Genomic DNA, 26,276 nt, shown 5'->3' with positions numbered 1-26,276 from the left:
TATTAAGCAATAAAAATAATGAACTATTAATGTGTGAACTTATCTCAAGTAATTACACTCAGTGAAAGAAACTGGGACTCCCCACCACCAAAAAAAGGGAGTACATATTGTGTAGTCACATTTATATAAAAATCTAGAAAATGCAAACTGAGGTATAGTTACAGAAAGCAGATCAGTGGTTGCCTGGGGGTGGAGGGAGAGCAAGAGTTTTAGGCTAGGATTATAAAGAAGAATAAGAAAATGTGGGGGTCATGGGTAAGTTCATTATCTTGATTGTGTTCATGGTTCACAAATATAAAACTATGTCAAAATTTAGTAAATTATTCCCTTGAAATATGTGCAAAATTTAACAAATTGTTATATCAGTTATACTACAATAACCCTTTTTAGGTGTTCTGAAATAAAGCATAAACACTAATACACGTATATTACAAGGGATATCTTTTAAACTACTACTAAGAAAATGAAAGAAAAGAGTAAAAATATTAGCCAATCTAGCAAAGCAGAGTAAAGAAAAAAGTAAACACAGGGCATGGAGAGTAAACACAGTAAACACGACATAAAAATTAACATTATAAAAATATGACCAAATATGTAAATAACCATAACAAATGTGGATGGTTTAAATTCTCCTATTAAAAGTTAAATTTCTCAAAGAGTTAATAAAAATCAGCTAAATCTTGTCTATTAAAAAGCTGTAGCTTCTCTGTAAAAGGTATACCTAAAATAAAATGTCACAGAGAATTGAAGACAGATGATGACATATCAGGCAAATACTAACCAGTGGAAGGATGGACTGGGCAGCCAAGGAGGTAAAGGGTTCAGATTTCCCATCAGTAGAGAACTTACCATTCACATGCAAGGAGTGCAGTCAGCTGATGGCCTCCAGTTGCTAAAGCTTTCAGGATCCATTTCAGCTTTTGAGTTGAGGCCATACTCTTTCCAGCCAATGACTAAGCATGAAGGGGTTTTAGGGTTTTGCCACCTCTGCTCATGAAAGATTCTTCTTAGAAACAATCTTTGCTCCTGGATTTCTCACTGGTTTGGCCAAGACTTTGACAGTTCTATATCTGGATCTGAGGCTCTTGTATCCTGCTTCCTCCCCTTTCCTTTCACAGGTTTCATTCAGATCAGTGTCATGGTCTGAAGGCTTTCCCTCCCCTCCCCTACTTCCTGCCCCTTTAATCTTTCACACATATAACCCCTCTCTCCCAAATAATCTTTACTGCTCCTAACTCCATCTCAACCTCTGCTTCCTGGAGGACCTAACTTACACACCTGTTTCAGTTCCTAGATTTTTCTGATTCAGCAGATCTAAAGTGGATTTGAGTAATCTATATAATTTTTTATTTCCCAACATGATTCTCACGTTTGACTACATTTAGCACCCCCGTAGGGGAAAATTTTAATGCATTTGTTTGCTATGCAACATAATTTAACATTTAAAAACCATTTTGAAGTCTTTAAAGTGTCATTTATATGGCTGTTTGAGATATATTATCAAGTTAAGATGTAAACACAATTTTGCTTTTTTTGTTTTTCAGTAATAGTTAAACAGATAGTTTTGAACCCAGTTAACTGTGAGCCTCATCCCACCCAGGGATGGATGAAGAATTAAGAAAAGGTCGAGGACAGGGTTTGATATGTATTGTTGTGCACTGCTTGGTAATATTTATATGGGGAAGTTTAATGTTTTGGGGGCTTAGCCAAGTGGTGTCAAATTGGTTTGGTCAAAATCATGTGCTAAATGTGATTAGATTAGTTTACCTCCAAAAGAAACTAAGAATCTTTTTAATGATAAACCCTAGTGTAGGCAAAAATGTCTGGAGAGGGGAAAACAGTGACAAAAGAACTGTCTTAATTGTTTCACATGGCAAAATGGATGAATGAATGGATTTTGTTTTAATTTCTACCATGATGAAAATTTTTAATATTTTTCCTGCTATGGAGAAACAGACTTACTTTTTCATAAATTTTTATAAATAAAATATATTTTCATAAGATTAAAAGCAATTAATGTATACATTCTTAATACTATATTCCACAGAAAAATTGAGGGCAAGGGTCATGTCATCCTTCGGCCATTCTCTTAGCACAGAGACCATATTTTATGGATAACCAAGTTCTTCATAATGCTTATTTAGCTGCTTATATACTCGATGAACATCTGTTATTTGCTAAATACCTCACAATAAAATGTACATCATAAAAATACACAATTTCAGTTTATCATATCTGCAAAACTATTAGGCATTAGCTATCAATCTCTATTGAGATATGAGTTCAGAAAGTAATTCCTCACATGTGTTCCCTCTCTCTTATTCCTGCTTTCTCATCAACATGACAGGAAAACATAAATCCAGTTTTGTCAAATAGTGTAATTTTTATTATAATCTTACATCACATTAGTTAACTGGTTGATTAAAAACAAGAAGTAGGAATCTTGCAGATATTAAAATAACAGTATATGGAAAGGCACATTCAAACATGGTTGAAGGGAATGTAAATTGATACAATTTGATAATCAATAAAAAAATGCACAAACCCTTTTGACCTGAAATTCCACTCAGGGAAATTATTCTATAAATATACTTAAACAAATATAAAGAGATCTATCCACAAGAAACATTTTATGTGGTATTGTTTATAATACCAAAACAAACAAATAAAACTTAAAGCAATCTAAATGTCTACCACTAGGACTGTAGTTAATTAAATTAGGACATAACCATACAATGGAATTTTATAACCATTAAAAAGAATGAGGTAGCTCTGCTTGTATTGATATAAAAGATCTCCAAGACCTATCATATTATTAGCTTTCTATAAGTGCAGAAGAGCATCATGATATGTTCCCATTTGTGTATTGACAAGGATATGTGTATATATATGTAAATAGTCTTATGAATGTATATCCATACCTTGGTGTACAGATATATATACATAAAATTTTCTGGAAGAATACATAAAATATGTTGATTGTTCCTTCTGCAGAGTTCCTTCTTGAAGAAATTCAGTTTTCATTATCAACTATACTAAACAATTTGAATATTTTATCATAGCATTTGCTTTCTTTGTAACAATATCAGTTCTTCAGAGAACTAGCTAATAGCAGCTAACATTCTAAAATTTTCATATATAAGGATATGTATGAAAACCTTTTAAAAATCTCTATCTTCTCAGAATCCTTGAAAAGTTAATTCCAAAATAGGTTTTCCATACTAGGACTCTAAGAAAATCAAAAGAGTAGCCCTGCTGTATCTTTATTCATTTGTTCTGTTGCTAGATTCCAATAACTTATGAAGCATGGAGACACAACCCATCAACTTCACTTTGTAAAACGTGAAACCTCTTCACTTGCTCACAGTGTCATAGAGTGGATTGTTCTTCTCTGTGTAGCTGGCGTAAGGCTGCATTTCCTCCTAAGAAAGAACTCAAAGTCAAAATCAATTAAAAAAATCCGGAAGTCATCAACCACCTATGTTTTTCTCACAGGTGCCCCCAGATTTAGTATCTACAAGAGTGCTTATATTTGTGTCTCTGGGCTTACATGGGCATAAGAGAAAGACTGTTTTCTATTATTTTGTCAAAAAAATTATTGATTATTTTTCAATGTGAGATGATAATGTTGCGTGACAGTAGGAATGGAGAAGAATGAAGTAACATGAGAGGTATTTCAAAGGACAGGGTCAAAGACTTGGTAAGCTACTGGTTATGAGATTATGGAGCAGAAGAGGATTTAAGAGCAAGTAAGAGGGAAATGATGATGATATGGAGAAAGGGAAGTCAAGAACTGGAGATGGTTTCATGGGGGAGGAAAGACCAATTCAGTTTCTCCAAATATTATAGTCCAAATTTGGCAAACATGTGTTTTGTAGGATACAGTTCTTGAAATGAAAATATTGCTTGGAATGTGTATAAATAGTATAAGCAGATAATTAACAAAACAAGTACACCTGAGTACTAGCATTTATGAAATTAGAATTTTTGCTTTTTAATTAAAATACTAATACTGAGGCAAATTACAAATTGCACGGCTATATCATCACTTTGAGACTTGAAAGTTTGCAAATATTCTTTTTAATGTTATCTTACCTCCTCAACAACTGAAGGAGCTTCCATTTTTTTTAATTTGCATTTTCTGCAAAAATAAAAATAAGCTGGAGTGAATGTAGAAAACATCATTATTTAATGAAAAATGGGAAAACAAAAGTGTGGTTCATTTTTGATAGAAGCCATAATAAAATAGAAAGGAATTACCAGAAATAAGAATGTTACTTGTAGTTAATACACCTAAATGACATAATTCTGGATATGGGGAGAGGAGTGAAATTATGCAACAGAAGCATGATATATGGAATAAATGTGACACATCCTTATTGGTACATAAAATGAATTATTGTAATTCTTTTCTCAAATACAGATTAGCATACAATGTCTCTACCAGGATCTTGCCCTAAATGGCCTATTTCACTATGCTCGCATGCCTAAGTAACCAAGCAAAAATCCCTCTTGTCATTTAGTCCAAATCTAACACCTTTAGGACACACTTCTTGATTATGGGAGAGTTGATGTTAACATATTAATTTTAGCCCATCAATTCCATATATCTGACCCCTTCTAGCCCAATTAAACTAAGAAAAAGCATCACTCAATACCTGCAGCAATCGATTTTCAAAATGGATCCCACAATGAATCCCACAATGACCAAGGTAATCAAAATAGAGGAGGTGATAGATAAAATAGTTAATTTCAGTGGTGATTGGTCACCTGTAAATATAGACACAAAAATATATGGTTTAACTGTGGTGCATCCAGATAATGGAATATTATTTAGCACTAAAATGAAGTGAGCTTCATGAAAAGACATGGAGGAAATTTAAATGCATATTACTCAGTGAAAGAAGCCAATCTGACACTGCTACATTCTGTATGATTCCAATTATATAGACATTCTGGAAAAGGCAAAACTATGGAGACAGTGTAAAGATCAGGGGTTGCTAGAGGTTAGGGTAGAGGGAAGAATGAGTAACTGGAGCATAGATTTTCACCTTTAGATAGTGAAACTACTCCATGGGAAACTACAATGGTGGATATATGCTACTTCTACATTTGCTAAAACTCATAGAATGTACACCTAGAGTGAACCATAATGTAAACTACAAACTTTGAGTGATAATGTTGTGTTAATATAGGTTCATCAGTTCTCACAAATATAGCAGTATGGCATGGGTGATGTAGAGAGAGGAGGAGACCGTGCATGTGTTGGGGCAGGGGTAATATGGGAACTCTCTGCACTTTCCACTCAATTTTGCTGTGAACCTAAAACTGCTCTAAAAACTAAAGTCTATTAAATACATATATAACTGTAAAGTAAAATATATGTTCAAGGATGTCTCAGAGTTCAGGAAGTTCACTTCTGTGATTTTATTTTAAACAGTTTTTACTCATTAATAGTTCAAATCATTGTTATAATAAAATTGCTTTATTAATTCTGATTCTAGGGTGTTTAGCAAGACATCATCCTAAGTCAAGGTTTTGTGGCTTTAAGAATTCATGAATGGTGAGTTCCTATAAGAGATATGTACAGACTAAATTTCTCAGTTACAGTAATATCAGGGTGTTTCTCATCTCCAATATTCAGAAATAAATGGGGAGTTGCAAAGGAGGTAGTTGGAAAAACAACCAAATCCTGAAGTCACCTTTCTTCCAGGTCCTTGAAACTGACATGAATGCATGGCAGCAACTTTCAATTATTTATTAACTCTGACAGCAGTATTAAGCTCAGTCTGACAAGAGAAGTCAACAAAGGAATTGCCAGCTCTGGGAATCAGTGGTTCTAAGACTTTGCTCCTGCTGTACCCTGAATTGGGCTGAGGGCAACAGATGGAGGCAAGTGGAAGCTAAGCAGTCTGGTGTCTTCTCCTTCCACATTCCTTCAACAGTTTGTTTTTAAACATTGCATTTCTGTGTCTTTTATTTGAAAAAGAAAAAATTGTTTTACAGTTAAAATCAACAACATTGTCTTGAAATCCCCTCTTTCAAACTAATGCACTTTCTTTCATTGGAAGTGTAGCCACAGAGGCTGAGGATCTGCCCTGCAAGGAGACAGAAAGGAGACCCCAGCACTGGCTGAGAGTGAATGAGACAGTCCCTTCAAGTCTGAGCATCCATAAACATGACATCATATTGTAATACCGGGTAGTCAGATTGCATACATGAGCGGAGCACAATTACTCTCCTCAGTGTATAATACTGAAATCTTTTTTTTTTTTAATCAGCTTAACAATGGAAATCAGAAAATGTTGGTTTAAAGACATGGATTTTTCTCCTCTCTCTTCTTAAACTTCACTAAATTATCAGTAGGAAAATTTTCTAAGTATTGACTTTTTAAATGTAGACAACGAACATGGATGGAGATAAGCAGATGAAAAATTTCAACTTGTTCTTAGGTGAAAAATGTACAGAAGAAGGCAAATAATTTACAGTAGAATAAGTAAGAATCTTAGTGTCCATAGAACACCAAGAAGACTCTAGAATAGGAAAGGCCAAATATATAAAAAGGGGCAAGTGGGGGGGGTGAAGTGTAATTTAAAAGTTGGAAGCCTTTTTAAAGGTCTGTATTAAGAAGAGGTAGGCTGCCAAGTCCACTCCCACCCTGTGCAGCCAGGTCACTTCACCTTCCTCAAACAGTAGGAAACAGGAAGTTTGACCAGAAAAGGTGAACTGGAAAGATTCCAGAGTCAAGGATCCAGAATAATGGAGGGTGGAGAGGAAGTACCACACCAAGGAGAGGTATTAAAGAAAAGTCTGTGTTCTGAACAGTCTCCCTCTCTCTCCTCCCTCTCTCTCTCTCTCTCTCACACACACACACACTCCTCTTCTTCCCTGCTCTCATAACACTAATAGTCAAGGTTATCCCTCTAAGACAATAGACTGGAGAGTTATTTTCTGCAGAATCTGAAAAGCCTCAGAGAAAAGAATTTCAGATAACTAAAGAATCCATATCTAAAAAATTGTTTTTTCATTTACTTCCTTTCAGCCTATTGAAGCTAACTGGTTGACAGGACCACCCACAGATAACATAGCTTCCAATCAGTTCATTTTTGAAACCTCACTTTGAAATGAATGGATAACCAAGGATTACCAGAGAGTAAAGGAAAGCTTCATGCATAAAACAAAGAGATTAAAACTAGTAAATGTCTGGAAGGCAGAAGGAACTCAGATTAAACAGACATGGAATCAAGCAGAGCACTGTGGGAAAGAATGCCCAGGACAGTCGTTATACAGCAGGTCTCGTGCCTACCCAGGCCAGATTAGGACAGAGTATTTAAAACTCAAGAAAGGATGTCTTCAAGAAAAAAAAAAAAAATAGAACTGATGGATTACCCAATAAATTTGACCATGTGGAAAGTAGGATTAATAGGGGTTTTCTAATTTTGTCACTGAGCTTAATGATAATTAACAACAAGTACATATATATTTTTAAGATTTTATTTATTTATTTGAAAGAGAGAGTGAGAGAGAGCACGAGAGGGGAGAGGGTCAGAGGGAGAGCAGACTCCCCGCTGAGCAGGGAGCCCGATGGGGGACTCGATCCCAGGACTCTGGGATCATGACCTGATCTGAGGCAGTCCCTTAACCAACTGAGCCACCAACACCCCATAAGTACATATATTTTTAAGGAAACTAAAGAGTAAAGTTTAAATCAATCATAGAGGCTACTATATCTAAGAAATTATAGGAAGAAAATCCCACCAAACTAAAAATCTGTGAAGAAAATTTATAAGTGACTTGATCCTTCTTCTAAAAGCACAAAGATTTCTTTAAAAATACAATTTAGTCTTCTCCTAAAACCAGATGTATTAATTTAAAAGTACACTACTCAAGCCAACTTACTACTTGTATAGAGTGGACATTAAATTATTAAATTATTTTTCATTTTATTTTATTAAATAATAAACTTCACTCTAATATATGGCTTTAAGGAGGAGAAGGACATAAAAAAGAGGGTGGGGAGATTATGCTTGAGAGAAATTCTCTGCACACTCCTGTTTCATTCTTCTGTAACTTCTCTGAAAGAATGAACATATCAAGCAAAAACCGGAATTACTAACCTGGATTCAGCTCAAAGGACAGAGTCTTGTTGCCGGTCACGTGGGAGACAGAGCAGGACACGTTAGACACCTGGAGGTCCTCCCAGTGGCATGTACTCAGGACGGTCACTGTGCCATTGCCCAACTGTTGTTCCGCAGTGTGACAGTCTCCCCCTGGGGTCCAGGAGATCTGTGCAGCTGGCTTCCCTGCAGCTGCCCTGCACACGAGGGTTCCATTGCTGCCTCGAGACAGGGTCACCTCGGGGGGCACTGCAAAGATGCAGGGGAAATGCTTCAGGCTTAACACGTGGGGTATGGAATAGAGAGAGATTTGGTTCAGTCCCAGATCTGCTTCTCTGACGTACCACAATATGTCATGCACCTTACCTAACACTTGGAGGTGATATCCAAGACCGAAATTCCCATCAGGTGCGGCCACTTCACACCTGTAATATCCATCATGAGTGGTGGCCACGGGATCAATCTGAAGGGCAGGATTCTGATCGGGTCTGGACTCCCAGGATATTTTCTCGTCGGTACAGTTTCTTTCACTGGTCTCATTGTTATCTCTCCTGTAGGCTCTAATGCAGGAAGGCTTGTCTCTGAGGTTTATTTCCCACCTTATTATCAGCACATTTGTTAAGCTGACAGAAGGGCAAGTGAGCACAGCCTTTGTAGCCACAGGTACAGACCAAGAAGTGTTAGCTGGACACACACAAGGAGGAAGAAAAGAAAAGCTTGATAAAAAACTTCAGGTGTTCAATTTTCCACAACATATCACATAAAGTAGTACTAGAACATGACTTTGCTGGTGATCCTATCCCAAAATATTAGGCCTACATAAAAAATGAAATATGAACCAAAATATATAACACATTAAACCTAATCCAAAGATGAAAGCATTTTCTCATGTTCTGTGTTATTAGATAAACTATATTTACTATATATATATGAGAAATATTTTAAGGGTCTAAAATCACTTCAGAAGTTCTGTATAAAACAAACAAGAAAACACAATTTAAATTAAAGGACAACGTCATCTAAATCTAATCTTTTGGTAGCAGAAATTATTAGATTTATCTTATAACTGGTTCTCCTCAGGACAGAAAGTGGAAAAATTGATGATGTGGTTTTCTCCTCCTAAGTTTTGGTCAGAGAGACTAAATCAGTACTATCAGAATGAAATGCCTATCCTGAAGGGTGCCACTTCGGACAAACATAAATAAAAAGCATAAGATGGCATTCAGGTTGAACAAACTGGACTTTTTTAAGCTACTTTTTATTTGGAGAATCACAAAGTCAGTAAAAGCAACAGATTTTCCTTCCTTCCTATTGAGTCACACATATACTGCCAAACAGTCCCACTATGAATTTGCTCACAGATGTTGGTTCTAGACATTCTACCTAATTATAAGGATTAAATGAAGAAGTTCACTGCTTTTGCCCATCATTAGTGTAAAAATTAAGCCCTGCAACCTATGATTTTTCTCCAATCTAGAAGCTTCAGCTCTCCCATAAATACACATCAGGCATCCATGACTGGGAGGGCTTTGCTGAGAGAGGATTAGGGGCATCAGGTACCACACACTGTAACGCAGACGAGTGGCAGGGAGCTCATCACTTTAACGTGAACAGAACCAGCTGTGAGGGGCTAAGCTGTTATGTGGGTGAACCTCGTTGTGCGAAACTCTGTATGTGAGATCTCTCCTCTCCTCTTTTGGTATCACTTGCCTCTTCTGTGATGGACTCAAGATCTTGCATTTCACAGCCAAATCAAGATCCCATAACTGCAGGAAGCAAGTGGGGGTGGATTTCAGAGCAGATCGGAGGGGCAGTTAAATCCATGCTCCTCCTACCACTGCAGGTGGCTCCCCACCCTAGGCAACTTGGCCAAGGCTCAGAGGCCAGCAGCAACATAGCTGCTTGGAGAACAGCTAGGGGTGGGTGTGGGTGAGCACACATGTGCCCAAGGCCAGGATGCTGAAGATGACCGCAGAAAGAGAAGAGGCTGGTGAGGAACATGTTGTGAGTGTTCTGTTTGTACTTCAGCTTGTGAACAGTCTAAGGCTTTAATATTTTGCCTGATACTTATTCTCAAGATCTGACTCTATTATTTTAAAGGAACCTACGAGCTGATCAATTAAACATATGCATTTTAACAAGGGCACAGTCTCCAGTGAAGTAGCTCCATCAGTGAGGATCCCAAGCACCCTGGGTAGTCTCTGTTCTTTCAGCTTGCTCTGCTCTATGACCCTCCGGCAATCCCCCTTCACCTGCAGTGTCTATGACTCCCCCCCAGCCTCTGCAGCCTTCTGCACACAAATCCCTTTTCCTTTCTGTTCTCACTGCCTTACCCTAGTTTAAGACCCTATCACGACACACCTGGACCACTACAGAAGCCTCCTCCCATCTGTCTCTCTCTCAAAATTCTCCTCTCCTCACCTCATACCTTACCTTGCAGCCAGGTACATGATTCTGTAACACAGGGGTGAGCCTCTCCACTCCGACACCCTTCAGAGATCTCTCACTGCCTGAAGACAACACCTTTACATGTCTTTGTACTGGCTTTGAAAGCCCTCTTTTTCACACTGACTCACCTTGGCAAGCTTATCATCCCTGTGTCGCCCCCACACTTCAAAAAGGAAACAGCAAGCCCAAGTGCCTATCTAGGTCTTCCCTCAATGGTTCTTGCAGTCTGGGATGCCTACACAGCACCCTCTGTCTATGAAAACCCTCCTCTTCCTTCAAGAGCCAATTCACATGCTGCATCCTCCTTGAGGCCTTCTCAGGCTTTGGTGCTCTCTCTCCCTCCTCTACATTCCCGGCACACCTGATGTGAGGGCTTATCTCCTCTATTTTATAGGGTATCTGTGCTTATTTCTGGGTTCCCCCACAAAACTGAACCCCTTTAGGGCGCTTTGGCAGTCTGGCTCACCTTGCTCCTCTCTGTGCTCCCCACAAAGCCCGGCACAGTGCCTGATAGAGAGAGCTCCATAATCTTCCCATGGAATTGAACAGTTTGGGGGGAGGAGGACCGGGGTCATTCAGGGTCCCTCACACCACAGCATTCAGATCACCATACTCTTCAACTGGGCTCAAGCCTGGCCCCCTGACCAGACTGTCAACTATGCTTCTAAGGAAGTTCCACACTTCCTCCCTTTAATACTGGTCACTAGAAAAAATTAAAAACCATATTACCTTCCACAGGAGGTGTGAGCTTGCTCTGCTTTCCTTCCACAGATGACTTATTTGTTGTAGCTAGAAAATATTCAAAGAAAAGTAAAAGAAAGCAATTTTAGGTGCCTAAATGGAGTGCAAGCCACTGTGTATCCACAAATCTTACAGAAACCATGACAGAAAATCAGTTACTCAAACCACAAAAAGCTTTGCAAAACAGAAATTAGAAGTTACTCCATCAAGTGGAAAAACACGTTAACACTTGAAAATTATGTTAGAAACCCTTAATCAATGATTCCATTTATGGGACACCATGCTGTATACTTGACAACAGTTTTGTCCAAGGTAGCCTGACTCCATCACTCTCTTAGTCACAGTAGATTGGTCCATCATGGGTACCTCACATGAGCTGGGCTGAGTATAGTGCTTTCTCCACATGACACCCCCAGATTAAAGTCACTTGATCCATGGGTGCCTGGGTGGCTCAGTTGGTTAAAGTTGCTTGATCCAGTTGTGAGCACCTCACCCAGATGCCAATCAGATTACTTTCTCAAGAATTTTGGAACCAGTTGAGAAGAAGGGTTCATCCCTCTTTTTCCCTCATTTTTCCTACTGCGATGGCTAATTTTATGTGTCACCTTGGTTAGGCCGTGGCTCCTCACTATTTAGTTAAACAGTATCCTAGATGTGTCTGTGAAAGTATTTTTTAGATGAGATTTGCACTTAAATCAGTAGACTTAGAGTAAAACAAAACCCTCCAAAATGTGGGTGGGCCTCATCCAATCAGTTGAAGACCTTGGTAGAAAAACACTGACCTTCTTGAAAAAGGAATTCTGCCAGCACACTGCCTGCAGATTCAAACTACAACTGTTCCTTGGGTCTTCAGGCTGCTGGCCCACTCTGCAGATTTTGGATTCGCCAAGCCTCCACAATCATGTGAGCCACTTCTTTAAAATAAATATTTCTCTAGATACGTTGATAGATAGGTAGATAGATAGATGATAGATAGATGATAGATGATAGATAGATGATAGATCGATAGATAGATGATAGATAGATTAGATAGATCTCTCATTGTTCCGTTTCTCTTAGGAACCCTGACTAATATATCTACCTTCTGAAGAATGAAGCCGAAACAGAGAGAGAGATGACATTCTTCACCTAACTCAAGTTTCTGTGTGTAATTCCTGAGATCAGCATGTATTCCTTTCCTTGCATTCTGTAGAGTTGCTGACAATCAAATAGTTCTAGTCTACTTCAAACTTGGTTTCTGAGAATTCCCATTTAAGTATTGTTTTTTTAAAAAAAAAACAATGAAAAAATAATACTTCTATGATTTAAGAGCCTAATAAAGTTCTTCCTCTGGGTTTATAAGACCACCATTTAATAAGCATTTTATGAGTCCTCTGTTTATAAAAATGTACTTCTTGCTTCCCATTCTAATTATGTACCCAATTCTACCACATTAAAAAATAAACAAAGAAATTCACTAAAGGTCTAAGAAGTAAGCATAGTCAGGCCTCTAAAATAATTAGGCTTTTTTAGGCAACGAAGTTGTATTGGCTTGGAATGGAAAGAAGGCAAAGGATGAAGTTGTGGGGCACCTGGGGGACTCAGTCAGGTAAGCGTCTGCCTTCAGCTCAGGTCATGATCCTGGAGTCCCAGGATCGAGTCCTGCATTGGGCTCCCTGCTCAGTGGAGAGCCTGCTCCTCCCTCTGCCCTCTCACTCTGCTCATGCGCTCTCTGTCTCTCAAATAAATGAATAAAATCTTTTTTGAAAAATAAAGTTGTAATGATTAAATTTAGCTCATATTGGGCTCAAGAATCTATTCCAGAAACAGATAAGTCAGAGCTGACCTCAGAGGGCTTACTGAAATCGAGCTATAACTTAGACATTCTAGATTTTAAAAGTTCTATTATAACACAGTCTAACTTAGCCTTTCCAGACCTCTCCCATTCTATCACACCCGGCTTCTTAGAGGTCTAAGGTCTGACAGTTTCTTCCTTTGTCAAATTCACCAACAGCCAAGAATGAGGGTTTATAATGAGAGAAAATTTAGGATGTGGGTAGTCTTGATGATGGTATTGTAGTTTCCATTTGGAAGTGTCACAAGGAAATTTCTAAGTTGTATTAGGAATAAGGGATAGAAGTAAGGTGGGCTGGGGGTACTGGAAGAGAAAAATCAAAAACTGCAAACTTTTTCCATAAAGGGCCAAAGAGTAAACATTTGAAGTTTTGCAGTCCATATGGTCTCCATTGAAAGTATTCAATCCTACGATTGCAGCGAGAAAGCAGCCATATATAATACATAAGTAAATGAGCATGGCTTTTTTCCAATAAAATTTTAATTACAAAAATGAGCTGGCTGGATTTTGCCCATGAGCGATAGTTTACTGACTCTTGATTTAAAGTATAGTGTTTGAAAACTTCATTCAAATCAGTTATGAAGACATCACTCAATGCCAGACCAGGTTCTTCTAATAGAATCCTATACTATCCAGACACGGCTTTAGTTATATCTGATAAGAACGAAGTTGCAGATATTCCCAGACAAGATGCCTGTGGCCTCTCATGTCAGAGATGAATCCCACAAATCGGAATGTACTCTTAAGTGTGCAAAAGGATTGTTTTCAGAAGAGAAGAAAATGCTTATTTTCACAAATATCCCTCTAATTACTTTTATGATACTGGAAATGCTTTTTAAACTTTTTTAATTGTTGATATATGAGTCCTTTCGTTTTATTATCTCCACCGCAGCTAGTTGCCATGGAATGCTGACTTCATATCAAGTATCTTCATTGAAAATAGAAAGTGTTCTTATCCAGTCTCGCTTGAAGCTTCATATACACCAAAGTAGTAAAAAAATTTGTGTCAACCTTCTGACCAATGGTGCTGTGATTTCTTTATTTATCTGAAACCAAATTTTCTTTAAAGTTCAGAAAGATTATACTGTTACATTGTTAACATCAGAGGTCTAATTTAACACTTTCACAAGGTACATATATACAGACAAACAAACGTGAATTGTGTTTTTTAAAATATATTTATAGTAGGAAAGTAACTTAATGACTGATTAGATAAGTCACCTAGGGCCGCCTTAATATAAGACAGTCAACATGGTCACATAAAACAACAGAAATGTATTCGCTTCTATTTCTGGAAGCCAGGAGTCTGAGACTAAGATGGCAGCAGGGCTGTGTTCCTTCCAACAGCTCTAGGAAGAATCCTCCTTGCTTCTTCCAGCTTTTGGTGGCAGCTAGCAATCCTTGGTATTCCTTGGCTTGTAGATGTGTCATTTCAATCTCTGCATCTATCTTCATATTTCCTCTCCCTGTGTCCTCTCCTTTTCTCTTCACTTCTAAGGACTCTTGTCATTGGATTTAGGGCCCACTCTCATCCAGGATGATCTCATCTCAAGCGCTCTAACTTAATTACATCTTCAAAGACCCTTTTTCTAAATGCAGCCACATTCACAGCTTTCAGCTGGCTATTTCTTTGGGGGGACACCATTCAACCCACCATTCTTGGGGGGCACATTGATGCATTGTTTCCAACCTTTAGATTTATAGTTTATATAATTATTTTACTTATTTTATTCTGTAGTTGACCAGGAATCTAATTTTTCCTAGATGGTGAATAATTGAGTGAAATTAGAAAGCATATTTTTAAGTCCAGGAATGCATTTTGGAGTCACCGGAATTATTTTTCAATGAAGTGAGGTATATAACAAAAATAAAAATTTAAAATATAAAGAAAAAGTTAACTATAATGGCAACTTTGGGAGACAGTAGGGCTGAGTGGGGAACACAGACAATAAATTACTAATATCAGCTAAGACCTATTTTTTTAACCCGTTTCAAATATTGAATGAAAATTGTAATATTTCCTAAATTGTATGAAAAAAATTTTTTCTTTCTTTTATTTTATTATGTTATGTTAGTCACCATACAGTACTTCATTAGTTTTTTGTTTTGTTTTGTTTTAATTTTATTTTATTATGTTATGTTAGTCATCATACATTACATCATTAGTTTTTTTATTGTGTTATGTTAATCACCATACATTACACCATTAATTTTTGATGTAGTGTCCATGATTCATTGTTTGCATATAACACCCCCAGTGAAAGATTTTTGACAAGCCATTGGTTGGCTTAGCGATCACCATTCTTGAAAAAGATACTAAATAAGCACAGAAATAATTTTAGAGTGAAAAACTTAAGAACTCTTCATAAAACAAACAAGATTATATTTAGACACTTTTAAACAAGAGTCTATAACTACATATAAGACAATTCAAGTTCGTAACATAAAAACTATACCAGCATCAAGCACGCTTCTAATAGAACTATCATTAAAAGATGACCGTTACCCAAACTGTAATTGGCCTTATCCATTTGCTGCTGCGTTAAGTTTCTTGGTGTCCCAGAACTTTGCACTCCTGCAGGTACATACCCTGAAAAGAGATAGGTGGTGATCAGAAGAATACATATTAGTATTCTTCTGACTCCTAGGTAAAGTCACACTTTTTTCACATTCTTCAGGCCATTTTTGGATTGCGGTTGCCAATAAAAACATAAGTTATGACAGGCAATAAGTCTCAGGACAATTTGCCCCAGAATGAACTTTTGACTTGAACTTCCTACCTGTTTGGCATACCCCTGCTTTAGATCCAGAGTGTCTGTCACCACCCTCCTGTCTTTATATTCTAGTCACAGTATTTCTTATTCCTGGCTTATGTCCATTTACTTTACCTCAAATTGTGAAAGAAATGGTTTTACCATCCATTACAGGCTTTTCGGGCACCAGTGAGTAGGTCAAGAAATGCTAAGTGAAATAAGTCAAGCAGAGAAAGACGATTACCATATGGTTTCACTTACTTGTGGAACATCAGGAATAGCATGGAGCACATTAGGAGAAGGAAGGGAAAAATGAAGGGGGGAGATCGGAGGGAGAGATGAACCATGAGAGACTACGGACTCTGAGAAACAAACTGAGGTTTCTAGAGGGGAGGGGGTGGGGGAATGGGTTAGCCCAGTGACGGGTATTAAGGAGGGCACGTATTGCAATGAGCACTGGGTGTTATATGCAAACAATGAATCATGGATCACTACAAAAATTAGTAATGTACTGTATGGGGACTAAGATAACATAAAAAATTTTAATTTAATTAAAAAAATAAAGTTTAGTAGTGATGTGTTCATTGAGTGTTGGTATGGAACAAAAAAGAATTTTCCTAAACATTGTTGAAATCATATCATATAGACAATGGTCTATTAAGCTCAAATTTTGTAAGGCAAACTCTAAGTAGGAATTGCTAATAAACATTTTTTTTTTTGAGCAGCAACTCCTGGCAAAGTACTCACCAAGCATAGAAACATCGTAATAAACAATGCCCTCTTGTCTCCAAGAGCTTAAGGTCCAGGCAAGGAAGCAGCTATTTATACGATTAGAAGGTAAAGTTTTCAGAGTGATGATAGAAGTAAACATAATGTCCAGAAGTTAAAAAGAAAAAATGTTTAATTCTAAGAGAGCAAGGGTAAAAGATTAGGGAAGATTCTCTACAACAGGTGATATTTGGGCTGGATCTCAGTAGATGAGTTCTGCAGGGAGACAGAAGGAAATCTTTTTGCACACAGAAAGAAAGTCATTTAGAAGATAGAAAGCTACATGGGACTTTCAAAGAATTACAAATAGTTCAGTGCTGCCATTAAGTGTGAAACAACAAATGTGTGATTAGAATTGAGGCTGGATATTGGCAGGTTCTCACTGTGGAAGGCACAAAACTCCTAGAAAGTGTTCACAAGGAAATGATACACTTCTGGTGTGGGTGTACCTGACTGGCAAAGAGAAACATTTTAGGGTAAAATTTAGTGCACAGTATTTTTCTGGAGAAATTTTGAACCCACTGCTCCTCTGAGCTACCATTTTCTTTAATAAAACATTGTTTTTAAAATAACAATTTTGGGGCATTTGCACAAAGGACAAATTTTGGGTAACTAGCATGTGTTATTTATTTCAGCCTCCCCATAGTGACAAGTATTTTAACGTCATTTTACTGATAAAGAAATGTAGACTCATGGTGATGAAGCAATTTGTCCAAGGCTGCCCAGCTTGTAAGCTGCTCTAATTGCCCAATTATTCTTGTGCAAGTAGGTCCTACTACACTGAATAGAAACCAAGGGTTGGATCGTAAGAAATACACTACCCAAATTAATCTAAATTAAGAGAGTCAAAGAAGCAAGTCCAAGCCATGTTTTTGGGGAAACACTGAGAGACCAAGGTCTGAAAGAGTACATCAAATGGCAAGAAAATAGAATCAGGATTATAATGGCATATGGACACATGCATTATGAATTCTGGATCCGAATAGGAATAGGAATAGTTAAGCTAAGGAGGAGGGTTGGAGACAATTGCCGAAATTTGTGGGCCAAACTCATCACTCCCTCGCTATATTGTAAGCTCCATGAAGGCAGGGATTTTCATCTATGTTTTTCATTCCACATCCTCAGTGTTTAGAAGAGTGGTTTGCACAGCTCCCTGATAGGCATGCCGATATAATGCTGTTGGGAATGTAGAATGTTTGGCAATATATAGCAAAATTACATATGCATTCCTCTCCTGACCCAGCAATACCAATTCTCAGAATCTATCCTAAAGATACATGCAAGAGTACGAAAAGAATACATGAACAGGACTATTCACCACAACATTGTAATAGAAAGACTTTTAGAAATAACCCAATGGCCACTCATAGGGAATTAGTTTTCTAAACTATGGTACATCCACCAAATGAAATATAATGAAACTCTTAAAAGGAATGAGGGATAGTTCTATAAACTATTATGAAGGGATCTCCAAGATATATTGTTAAGTAGAAAAAGCAGGATATACAAAATTGTATATAGTACACTACTGTTCATCTAAGTTATGATGGGAAGGGTGTGTGTGTGTGTGTGTGTGTGTGTGTGTGTGTGTGTGTGTTCTTTCTTTCCTAGCTTATAATTTCAAAACTAAATCGATGAAATAGGAACCGGTATAGAAATATGTCTCCGATTTTATAGATTTGACTTTGGAACTATGTAACCACTTTCCATAATTATAAAGCATAACCAAATTACTTGTAAACACTAAAATTACGAAGCAAAGTGAAACAAATGAACCTAACTGCACGTAGAATTTGTTGCATAACCACGTATAGAGCAGTTATTCCAACTGACTTTCAAAACGCAGCAATTTGACTGTATGGCTCTAGTGGAATATAACTTAATGACAAAAATAATTGTAAAAAATTCTTTACCTATTTTCAATAATTATATTGTCAGTGGTAGTGGAAACTACACTGGAAAACTCCTGGCCTTTTTTTTTTTTTAAGTCAAACATGTGCCCACCATACAACCTGACCTTCCCAATCCTCGGTATTTACTCAAGAGAAATGAAAACATATGTCCATGCAAAGACTTGTGCATGAATGCTCACAGCAGCTTCATTCACAACAGCCAAAAGCTGGACACAACCTGAATATCAATTAACAGATACATGGATCTGTATCACGTGTATGATGGATTACTACTCAGCAACAAAAGGAACGCACAACAACCTTGATGATTCTCAAACTCATTTTGTTGTGTGAAACAAGCAGACACAAAGAGCATACACTATACACTACACAAAAAGAATGCTATAAGATCAAATGTTAGCTCATCTGTCTGTGGTGCCAAACAGCAGATCAGTGGTTGCCTACAGATAGGGACAAAGGCAAGGATGAACTGCAAATATACCTGGAGGAATACTTGGGGAATAATGGAAATGTTCTGTATCTTGTTTGTGATGATTCACAGGAATATGCCAAAACTCATCAAACTGTACCCTTTAAATGGATGCAGTCAATGGTACCTAAATTGCCCCTCAATTGAATTAAATACAGTATCAGAAACATCAGATTTTAACACACGTTAACATTAGAACACGCATCCACACAAATAAACACAAAACAAAACACAAATGGAAAAACGCTTGACACTGAAAATAATGTTTAAAAAAAAACTTTTCCATCTAAGTCAAAAGCATCAGCAGAAGTAAGATTGCTTTGTGATTTTAGTACAAATGAAACCTCTTACTCACTTTGAGCACCAGAAGTTTCCTTTCCCAAATTGTCATTGTCATAAGCCTGAGCAAGCATACACCACCCACACAACAGACATTGTATGGGCATGACTGTGCAAAGCCATACTCCAAAGGCTTCCTCCAGTGGGGGGGGGGGGGGGGGGGGGCGGGGGGGAGGCTCTCAGAAAGAGCACATGGTTTTTTTGTGAGGTTAAACAGTTTTTATCTATTCTAAAATCCTGTGGTCTGCTGTGCTGTCCTGACTAAAAAGTGAGAGATAGGCATTGTTGATATTTCACCACTCCCAATAAAAACCCCGGGTCAAGTAACTGCTAGTAACCTAATTAGAATGTGGATTATGCCATCCTCCAATAGTTACTGGGGTTGCTAAGATTCATGTATTATTTCCAGTGTGTGGCGATGGGAAACGAAAAAGTTAAAGATTTCTTGCCCTTTCATTCCTTTGCAGTTTCTTTGAGGAGAATGCAAACAAAGCAGTAAGGACGCTAATACAATGACTTTTAAGCTAAAATAATGCTTAACTGGGGGCAAAACTGGAGCCTAAAGTATTTGCTATGCTCTAATAAGATGTCCATATATCTGCAAAAGAGAATCATGTGGTATAGTTCCATTTATAGTACATTTCTTTTGACATTTCTTTACAGAACTTGGGGCCTCTAAGCTAATAACTAAGTAGAAGTCATTCTTATTGCTTATTATGGTCTTTCCATCTTCACTTGTCATCTTTATTGTTATTTAACATTGAATGAATTTACCACTTTGAAAAAAACAGAATATGGAATATATTGAAATAACATTTCAGTACATTGAGATCTATGGAAATATCCTAATGTTTTTCATAAGGAAAACCAAGTAATAGAATTATTTCATTCTACATTTGAGGTTTCAAGCTTTCAAGCTTCAAAACTCCACAAGTTATTATAACAAATATAGTGCTGGACAATTGTGGATTAGCAATGGCTGCAAAATATGAGAGATACGAGTTTTACTTCTCACTCTGCTTCTTTTCTGAATCATTTTAGATAATTAAATGAATCCATATGCTCTAGGTTTCCCCTCTGCAAAACATAGACTCTCGTGCTTAAATTAATGAATGAGGAATAACTCATGAAAGGTATTCGAAGCACATTACAGACTGAGGTATTAAACCCAGTTATAAAGAAGCAGTACACCTCACTTAAAGATTCAAGGTTTCATTTAAAATAAATGCAACTTTGAGGCTGAGATCTTAATCACACAAAGACCTGGAAACTCAAATTACACTGCTAGAACAACCTTTATTTAGCTACACTAAGCACATAACTTTTTCTAATCAACAGTATGGTAAAGTCAATACAGTACAGAAACCTTTACTTTCAACCTTTACTTCTGCCTCCAGAAAGCTTTAAATACCAAACTTAACATTTTAGTTAGTGAATGTTCATATTGCATTTTATAAAACTGCATCTTGCTGATGTAGGTTAGACATAAAAGTATTATTTCCCAACAGTTACGAATGAATTTAAGCAAGAAGTTGTGGAATTAAATTGTGTCCTTTTTCACAGATCCTGAAAAGGAATTGTCACCCAAATAGGCTATATTTCTTCCTCTAAGGCAGCGGTTTTCACACTGGAATCTAAGAATTATGAAAGTCCATGGTAGCCTTCCAAAAAAAAAAATCCATGAACTTTGTACTTTTGAAGAGGGAGCCTGAATTATAATTTTATTTCTGATATATAATTTAAAAGCAGTATTACCCTGTAGGAATAATTGAAAGCATCACCAATTCTCTCCAAAATTTTGTTATTTATAAATAGCAAATGGGAATGCTTGAAATAAAAGACTCATGTGAATCTTTTCTCTACTAAAGCTGCCTGAAGCTTAGTGCATTAATTTTATGATAAATTTTGGAAATAAAGGAAATGTTTTCTGCCTTCTAAGATTATGCTCAGATTATGATCACTAGTAGTTTTCATCCAAATGGCACCTGAGTGACCCCCTATCAGGATATTAGAACTTTTGGATGGGTGGAAGGCAACTAGAAGCTATATTAATAGTCATTTATTCAATTATAGTAGCTAGGCACTTAATAAATGTCTATTTATCATGGAGTTTCAGTCTACTGGGAACAATAAACATTAACCAAATAATCAAATAATTATGTGAAATTGCAATAGCAATAAATGAAAAGTGTGAAAAATGTACCCTGAGCAACTTATCCTAGTCTTGAGGTGGTGGACAGCCGCTAAGGTGGTTCCCAGTGTTCTCTCTTCCTGATATTCATGTCTGTAAAATTCCCTCCTCTTGACAGTAGGTTGGACTCACTCATTCACTTAATGCATAGAATATAGCAAAAGTGATGGATGTCAGTGCTGCGAGTGGGTTATAAAAAGACTGTGGTTTTTATCCCAGTATGCGCCTCCCTCTCGCTCTCTCTCTCTCTCCCCCCGTTGGGTCACTGCAAGAAAATAAATATTTGTTTGGGGGTAATTTATTATGTAACAATAGGTAATTAATACAAGATCCAATAGACAAGAAACCAATAATAAAAGAGAGAGGGAAGGATATTCTAAATAAAAGTACTATTATGTGCAGACAACACGGGCCTGAAGGGACTATAGAAAACGAGAATCTGGAGACCCAGGGCTGGGCACCTGGGTGATGTAGTTGGTTAAGCACTGGACTCTTGGTTTCAGCTTAGGTCATGATCTCAGGGTCATGATCTCAGGGTCGTGGGATCATTGGGCTCTGCACTCAGTGAGGAGTCCCCTTAGGTTTCTCTCTCCCTCTCCCTCTGCTCTTCCGACCACCCCTCCATGCTTTCTCTCAAATAAACAAATAAATATTGAAAAGAAAAGAAAAAGAAAGAAGGAAGGAAGGAAGGAGAGAAAGAAAGAAAGAAAGAAAGAAAGAAAGAAAGAAAGAAAGAAAGAAAGAAAAAGAAAAGAAAGAAAGAAAGAAAGAAAGAAAGAAAGAAGGAAAGAAGGAAAGAAAGGAAAGAAAAAGAAAGAAGAGAAAGAAAAAGAAAGAAGAAAGAAAAAAAGAAAAGAAAAGAAAGAAAAAGAAAGAAAAGAAAAAAGAAAAGAAAGGAAGAAAGAAAAGAAAGAAAGAAGAAAGAAGAAGGAAGGAGGAAGAAGGAAGAAAGAAAGAAAGAAAAAAAAAAGAAAGAAAGAAAGAAGAAAGAAAGAGACCAAGGCCAAAATAAGAGAATCTCATCTTTTGCTATTATGCTAGTCTCACAAAATAATTTCAGAATTTTTTTCCCTGAGACAAATGTATCTTCCTACGGAAGTAGAACAGGAAAGAAAAATAAATATTTGCTATTTTAGGCATATAAAATATAACATGTTTTTAAAATGAAAACTTTCTCCTTCATATATACTATAGCTTAATATTTCCATTATCATGAATCTTTGCTTCCGAAAAAGAAAGAAACTGAAATACGAAATAGGAGATTTCTTATCTTAAATCATATTTGTTATTTCTGCACCAGAACTTTTTCAAGGAAAAAAAACTATTTTGCAAGCATTTGAAATTTTAGGATAAAAATTATTTATATTAATATACTACAACTACAAACTTAAATATGAGTAAATCTCACATATACTATTCAGCAAGTGAAGGCAGTGATAAAATGACATACACAGTATGATTTCATCTATATGCAATCCAAAAAAAAAAACAAAAGGGCAAAATAACTGTTATTGTTTGGGGCTGGATACGTACATGGTAAAATGTAAAAAAAGGCAGGGAATGATTATCCCAAAAGATAACAGCTTACAGCAAAGTTTGGGAGGTAGAACTTACATAAACTTTCATAAACATTCACTGTGTAATTGTTCTTTGAAATGCACATATGTCATGTACTCTGCAATATATATGTTAATGTAAAGAAAATTAAAATAATAAGTTCAAAGAAACACAAAAAGTACGATTAGTACTTACATTTTTAACATAACAATGTGAGCAATTGATCCTTGTATCATAGCATCAATGATGCTGTTATTATGCTTTAATTTATAGAAGTGATTTACATTTTCAAAGGTATTAATTTAGTAGCAGACAACACCTAATTAGGTGTTCAATAAACTAAATATTGGATGGAAACCCCAAAGTTCTAGCAGAACAAATTCAGAAAAACACCAAAATTAAAGTAAAGAAAATTGACCAATATTTTGGCTCTTCCATTTATTACCTCTGCAATCCGGCACAGATTACTCTCTGAACCTCAGTTACTTAATCTATACATAGAGGAATTTAGTATCTGATAACAGCGGTCATTCAAATTCTTATGGGGGAGGATAATTATTTATATCATTGATAAATGGTATTAGGAAAACTACCTAGTCATTTAGAAAAAACAAAACAAAACAGACTCCTACCTCACTTCTCACACAAAAATAAAATAAAATGAACCAAAGACTGAAATCATAGATAGATAGATGATAGATAGATAGATAGATAGATAGATAGATAGATAGATAGAAGATAGATATACTGGAAGAAAACATAGGTAATTTTTTTTTTTATCTTAAATGGGACATGGAGTAACATCTCAGTTTGCTAGGGAATGAGGGGTTTCCTAGGACATAGGATGTTTAGTGCTAAAACCAGGAAAGTCGGGGCGCCTGGGTGGCTCATTCGGTTAAGTGTCTGCCATCAGCTCAGGTCATGATCCCAGAGTCCTGGGATTGAGCATCCCTCCTCCCCCATCTGACTCTGTGCTCAGTGGGGAGCCTGCTTCTCCCTCTCCCTCTTTTGTTCACCCTGCTTGTGCTCTCTTTTTCTCTAAAATAAATAAATAAAATCTTTAAAAAAAATAAAAATAAATAAAAATAAAACCAGGAAAGTCCAAGGCAAACTGGGACAATTGTCACTATGAGTAAAGAAACTTTTCTAACCCTGGTACAAAACAAACCACAAAAGAAAACATTGAGAAAGATGACTATAGAATTTTAAATTTCTGTATGGCAAAAAGAAAAAAAATGTGTAAGCTAATGTTGACGAGCAAAAACCTGTGGAATATTTTGAACATTTATGATAAACAAAAGGCTAATTCCCTCCAAAAAATACACAGAAAACACATAAACCAATAAAAAAAACCTGTGGAATATTTTGAACATTTATGATAAACAAAAGGCTAATTCCCTCCAAAAAATACACAGAAAACACATAAACCAATAAAAAAAAAGAGAGAGATGGACAACACAATGGAAAAAATGGGCAATGATATGAACAGGCCAACAAAAGATAAGGTTAAGTAATATGCTGAAAGGTGACTTAGATGGTAACTATATACTCTTCAGATACAACACAGAGAGAAAAATAAAACACCCAGATCGTTTATAAAAAGGAAGAGTGAGAAAAGTTTAAGTAACAAGCTCCAAAGCATAAGAATCCAATAATGAATTCCATGGATGAATAAAATATGGAAAGCAAAAAGAGTTATGGTAAATAACAAATTTGACCCTAGTTTCCAAAATGGTATCATCACAAAGCCTGTATCAGTTGGTCAGGACACAGTGCTAATAAAACCCATATTGTTGGGTTAAATTTTTTTTCAGGCAGTTACCATCACATAGTCTAAAACTAGTTAATAGGGAGTGATTTATTCCCTAGCCCAGGACAGATGTAGAAATGTGTATCAGTGATCACAAAGGACAACGTGTTGAATGGATAGTGAATATCCATACATATCAATATGCAAAGATATGTGTACTAGAATATTAATTTCAGCAGTTTTTCATTCCAGAAAACTGAACAGCAAGAAAGTTGATCTCTAAGGGCTAATTAAATAAGTTTTGAAATAATATCTATGAAAGATATTTGAAAACCACAAAATAATAATTAAGATACCATCTTTTGAATGTAAAATTCAGACACAGTGTTAAGTGCTTTATATACATAATTTAACTTAATCCTCACAGCAACCCTAGACACTAGGTCAGGGGTTTTGGGTTAAAAATCTCCCAATTTTAAGGTAATGGCAACTAATTCAGATTTTTAAAAATATTACATGAGCCAACTAAAAGTGTCTGCAAGCCAGATCTAGTCCACGGGCTGCCAAATTGCCATCTCTGATGTGGAAATTAGAGAAGAGGCCAAAATCAGAGTCTCAAAAACATTTATAATTAGGAATCTGTTGAAAGAAGCAGAGTTAGCAAAAATGAAGAAGAGAAGAAAGTAAATGCAATGCCTTAAACCAGGGAGGAGATTTCAAGACATGAATCATCGAAAACAAGTCACGTGGGAAAAGTCTTAAAGTAAGGACTAAGAGACTTTATGATTTACTAACAAGAAGGTGGTCAGAGACCTGTAGTGGCTGTAAGAGAGTAGTGTTAGGACAGAGGGACGAGCACAAGACAGGGAGGAGATAAGCATAAGCAACTCTCAATACATGGAGACTTATTCTTTCAAGATTTTCAACGCTGAAAGTACGGGAGAATGACAAGGGGCTTTATCCTTTCACGTCAAACCTGAGGGAGAGAGATGGGGTGACATTTGGAACTATGAGGAGGGAGAAGGTATCCAGTAGAGGAGAGTACAGCATATTTGTAGATAGAAAGAGGGAGAGCTAGAATTTACAACAGTGATGGTAAAGCGGGATCCTCTTAGAGGTACTGGCAGGAAATGAGGCCAAAGCAAAGTGGAAGTTTGTTTTTGAAAAGACTGATAATAGGACACTTGGGTTGCTCAGTTGGTTAAGTGACCAGCTCTTGATTTCAGCTCAGGTCATGATCTTGGGATCCTGGGATAAAGCCCCATGTCAGGCTCCCTGCTCAGTGGGGAGCCTGCTTGAGGACTCTCTCTCTCTCCCTCCATCTTTCCCTCTGTCCTTACCCCAGCTTGCGCTTTCTCTCTCTATAAAGTAAATAAATAAATCTTAAAAAAGAAGA

The 26,276-nt window shown here is 36.8% G+C and overlaps 1 protein-coding gene across 3 annotated transcripts in view; it reads right to left on the bottom strand.

Moving 5' to 3' along the window:
- Positions 1-2,375: 2,375 nt before the first annotated feature.
- Positions 2,376-26,276, bottom strand: part of CD200R1 (CD200 receptor 1) — a 49,647-nt gene continuing 25,746 nt past the window's right edge. For all 3 annotated transcript variants that reach the window (XM_027583103.2, XM_027583101.2, XM_027583102.2), the window contains exons 4-10: positions 15,647-15,730; positions 11,295-11,354; positions 8,484-8,801; positions 8,118-8,366; positions 4,659-4,770; positions 4,096-4,141; positions 2,376-3,422 (exon numbers count right to left, since the gene is read on the bottom strand). In XM_027583103.2, the coding sequence (XP_027438904.2) occupies positions 3,354-3,422; positions 4,096-4,141; positions 4,659-4,770; positions 8,118-8,366; positions 8,484-8,801; positions 11,295-11,354; positions 15,647-15,730 (938 nt within the window). In that variant the 3' untranslated portion in view covers positions 2,376-3,353. The remainder of the gene's footprint in view (positions 3,423-4,095; positions 4,142-4,658; positions 4,771-8,117; positions 8,367-8,483; positions 8,802-11,294; positions 11,355-15,646; positions 15,731-26,276) is intronic.

This window comes from Zalophus californianus, chromosome 1, assembly GCF_009762305.2.
Source record: "Zalophus californianus isolate mZalCal1 chromosome 1, mZalCal1.pri.v2, whole genome shotgun sequence".
Classification (NCBI taxonomy): Eukaryota; Metazoa; Chordata; class Mammalia; order Carnivora; family Otariidae; genus Zalophus; species Zalophus californianus.
This window is presented reverse-complemented; position numbering and strand designations above follow the sequence as displayed.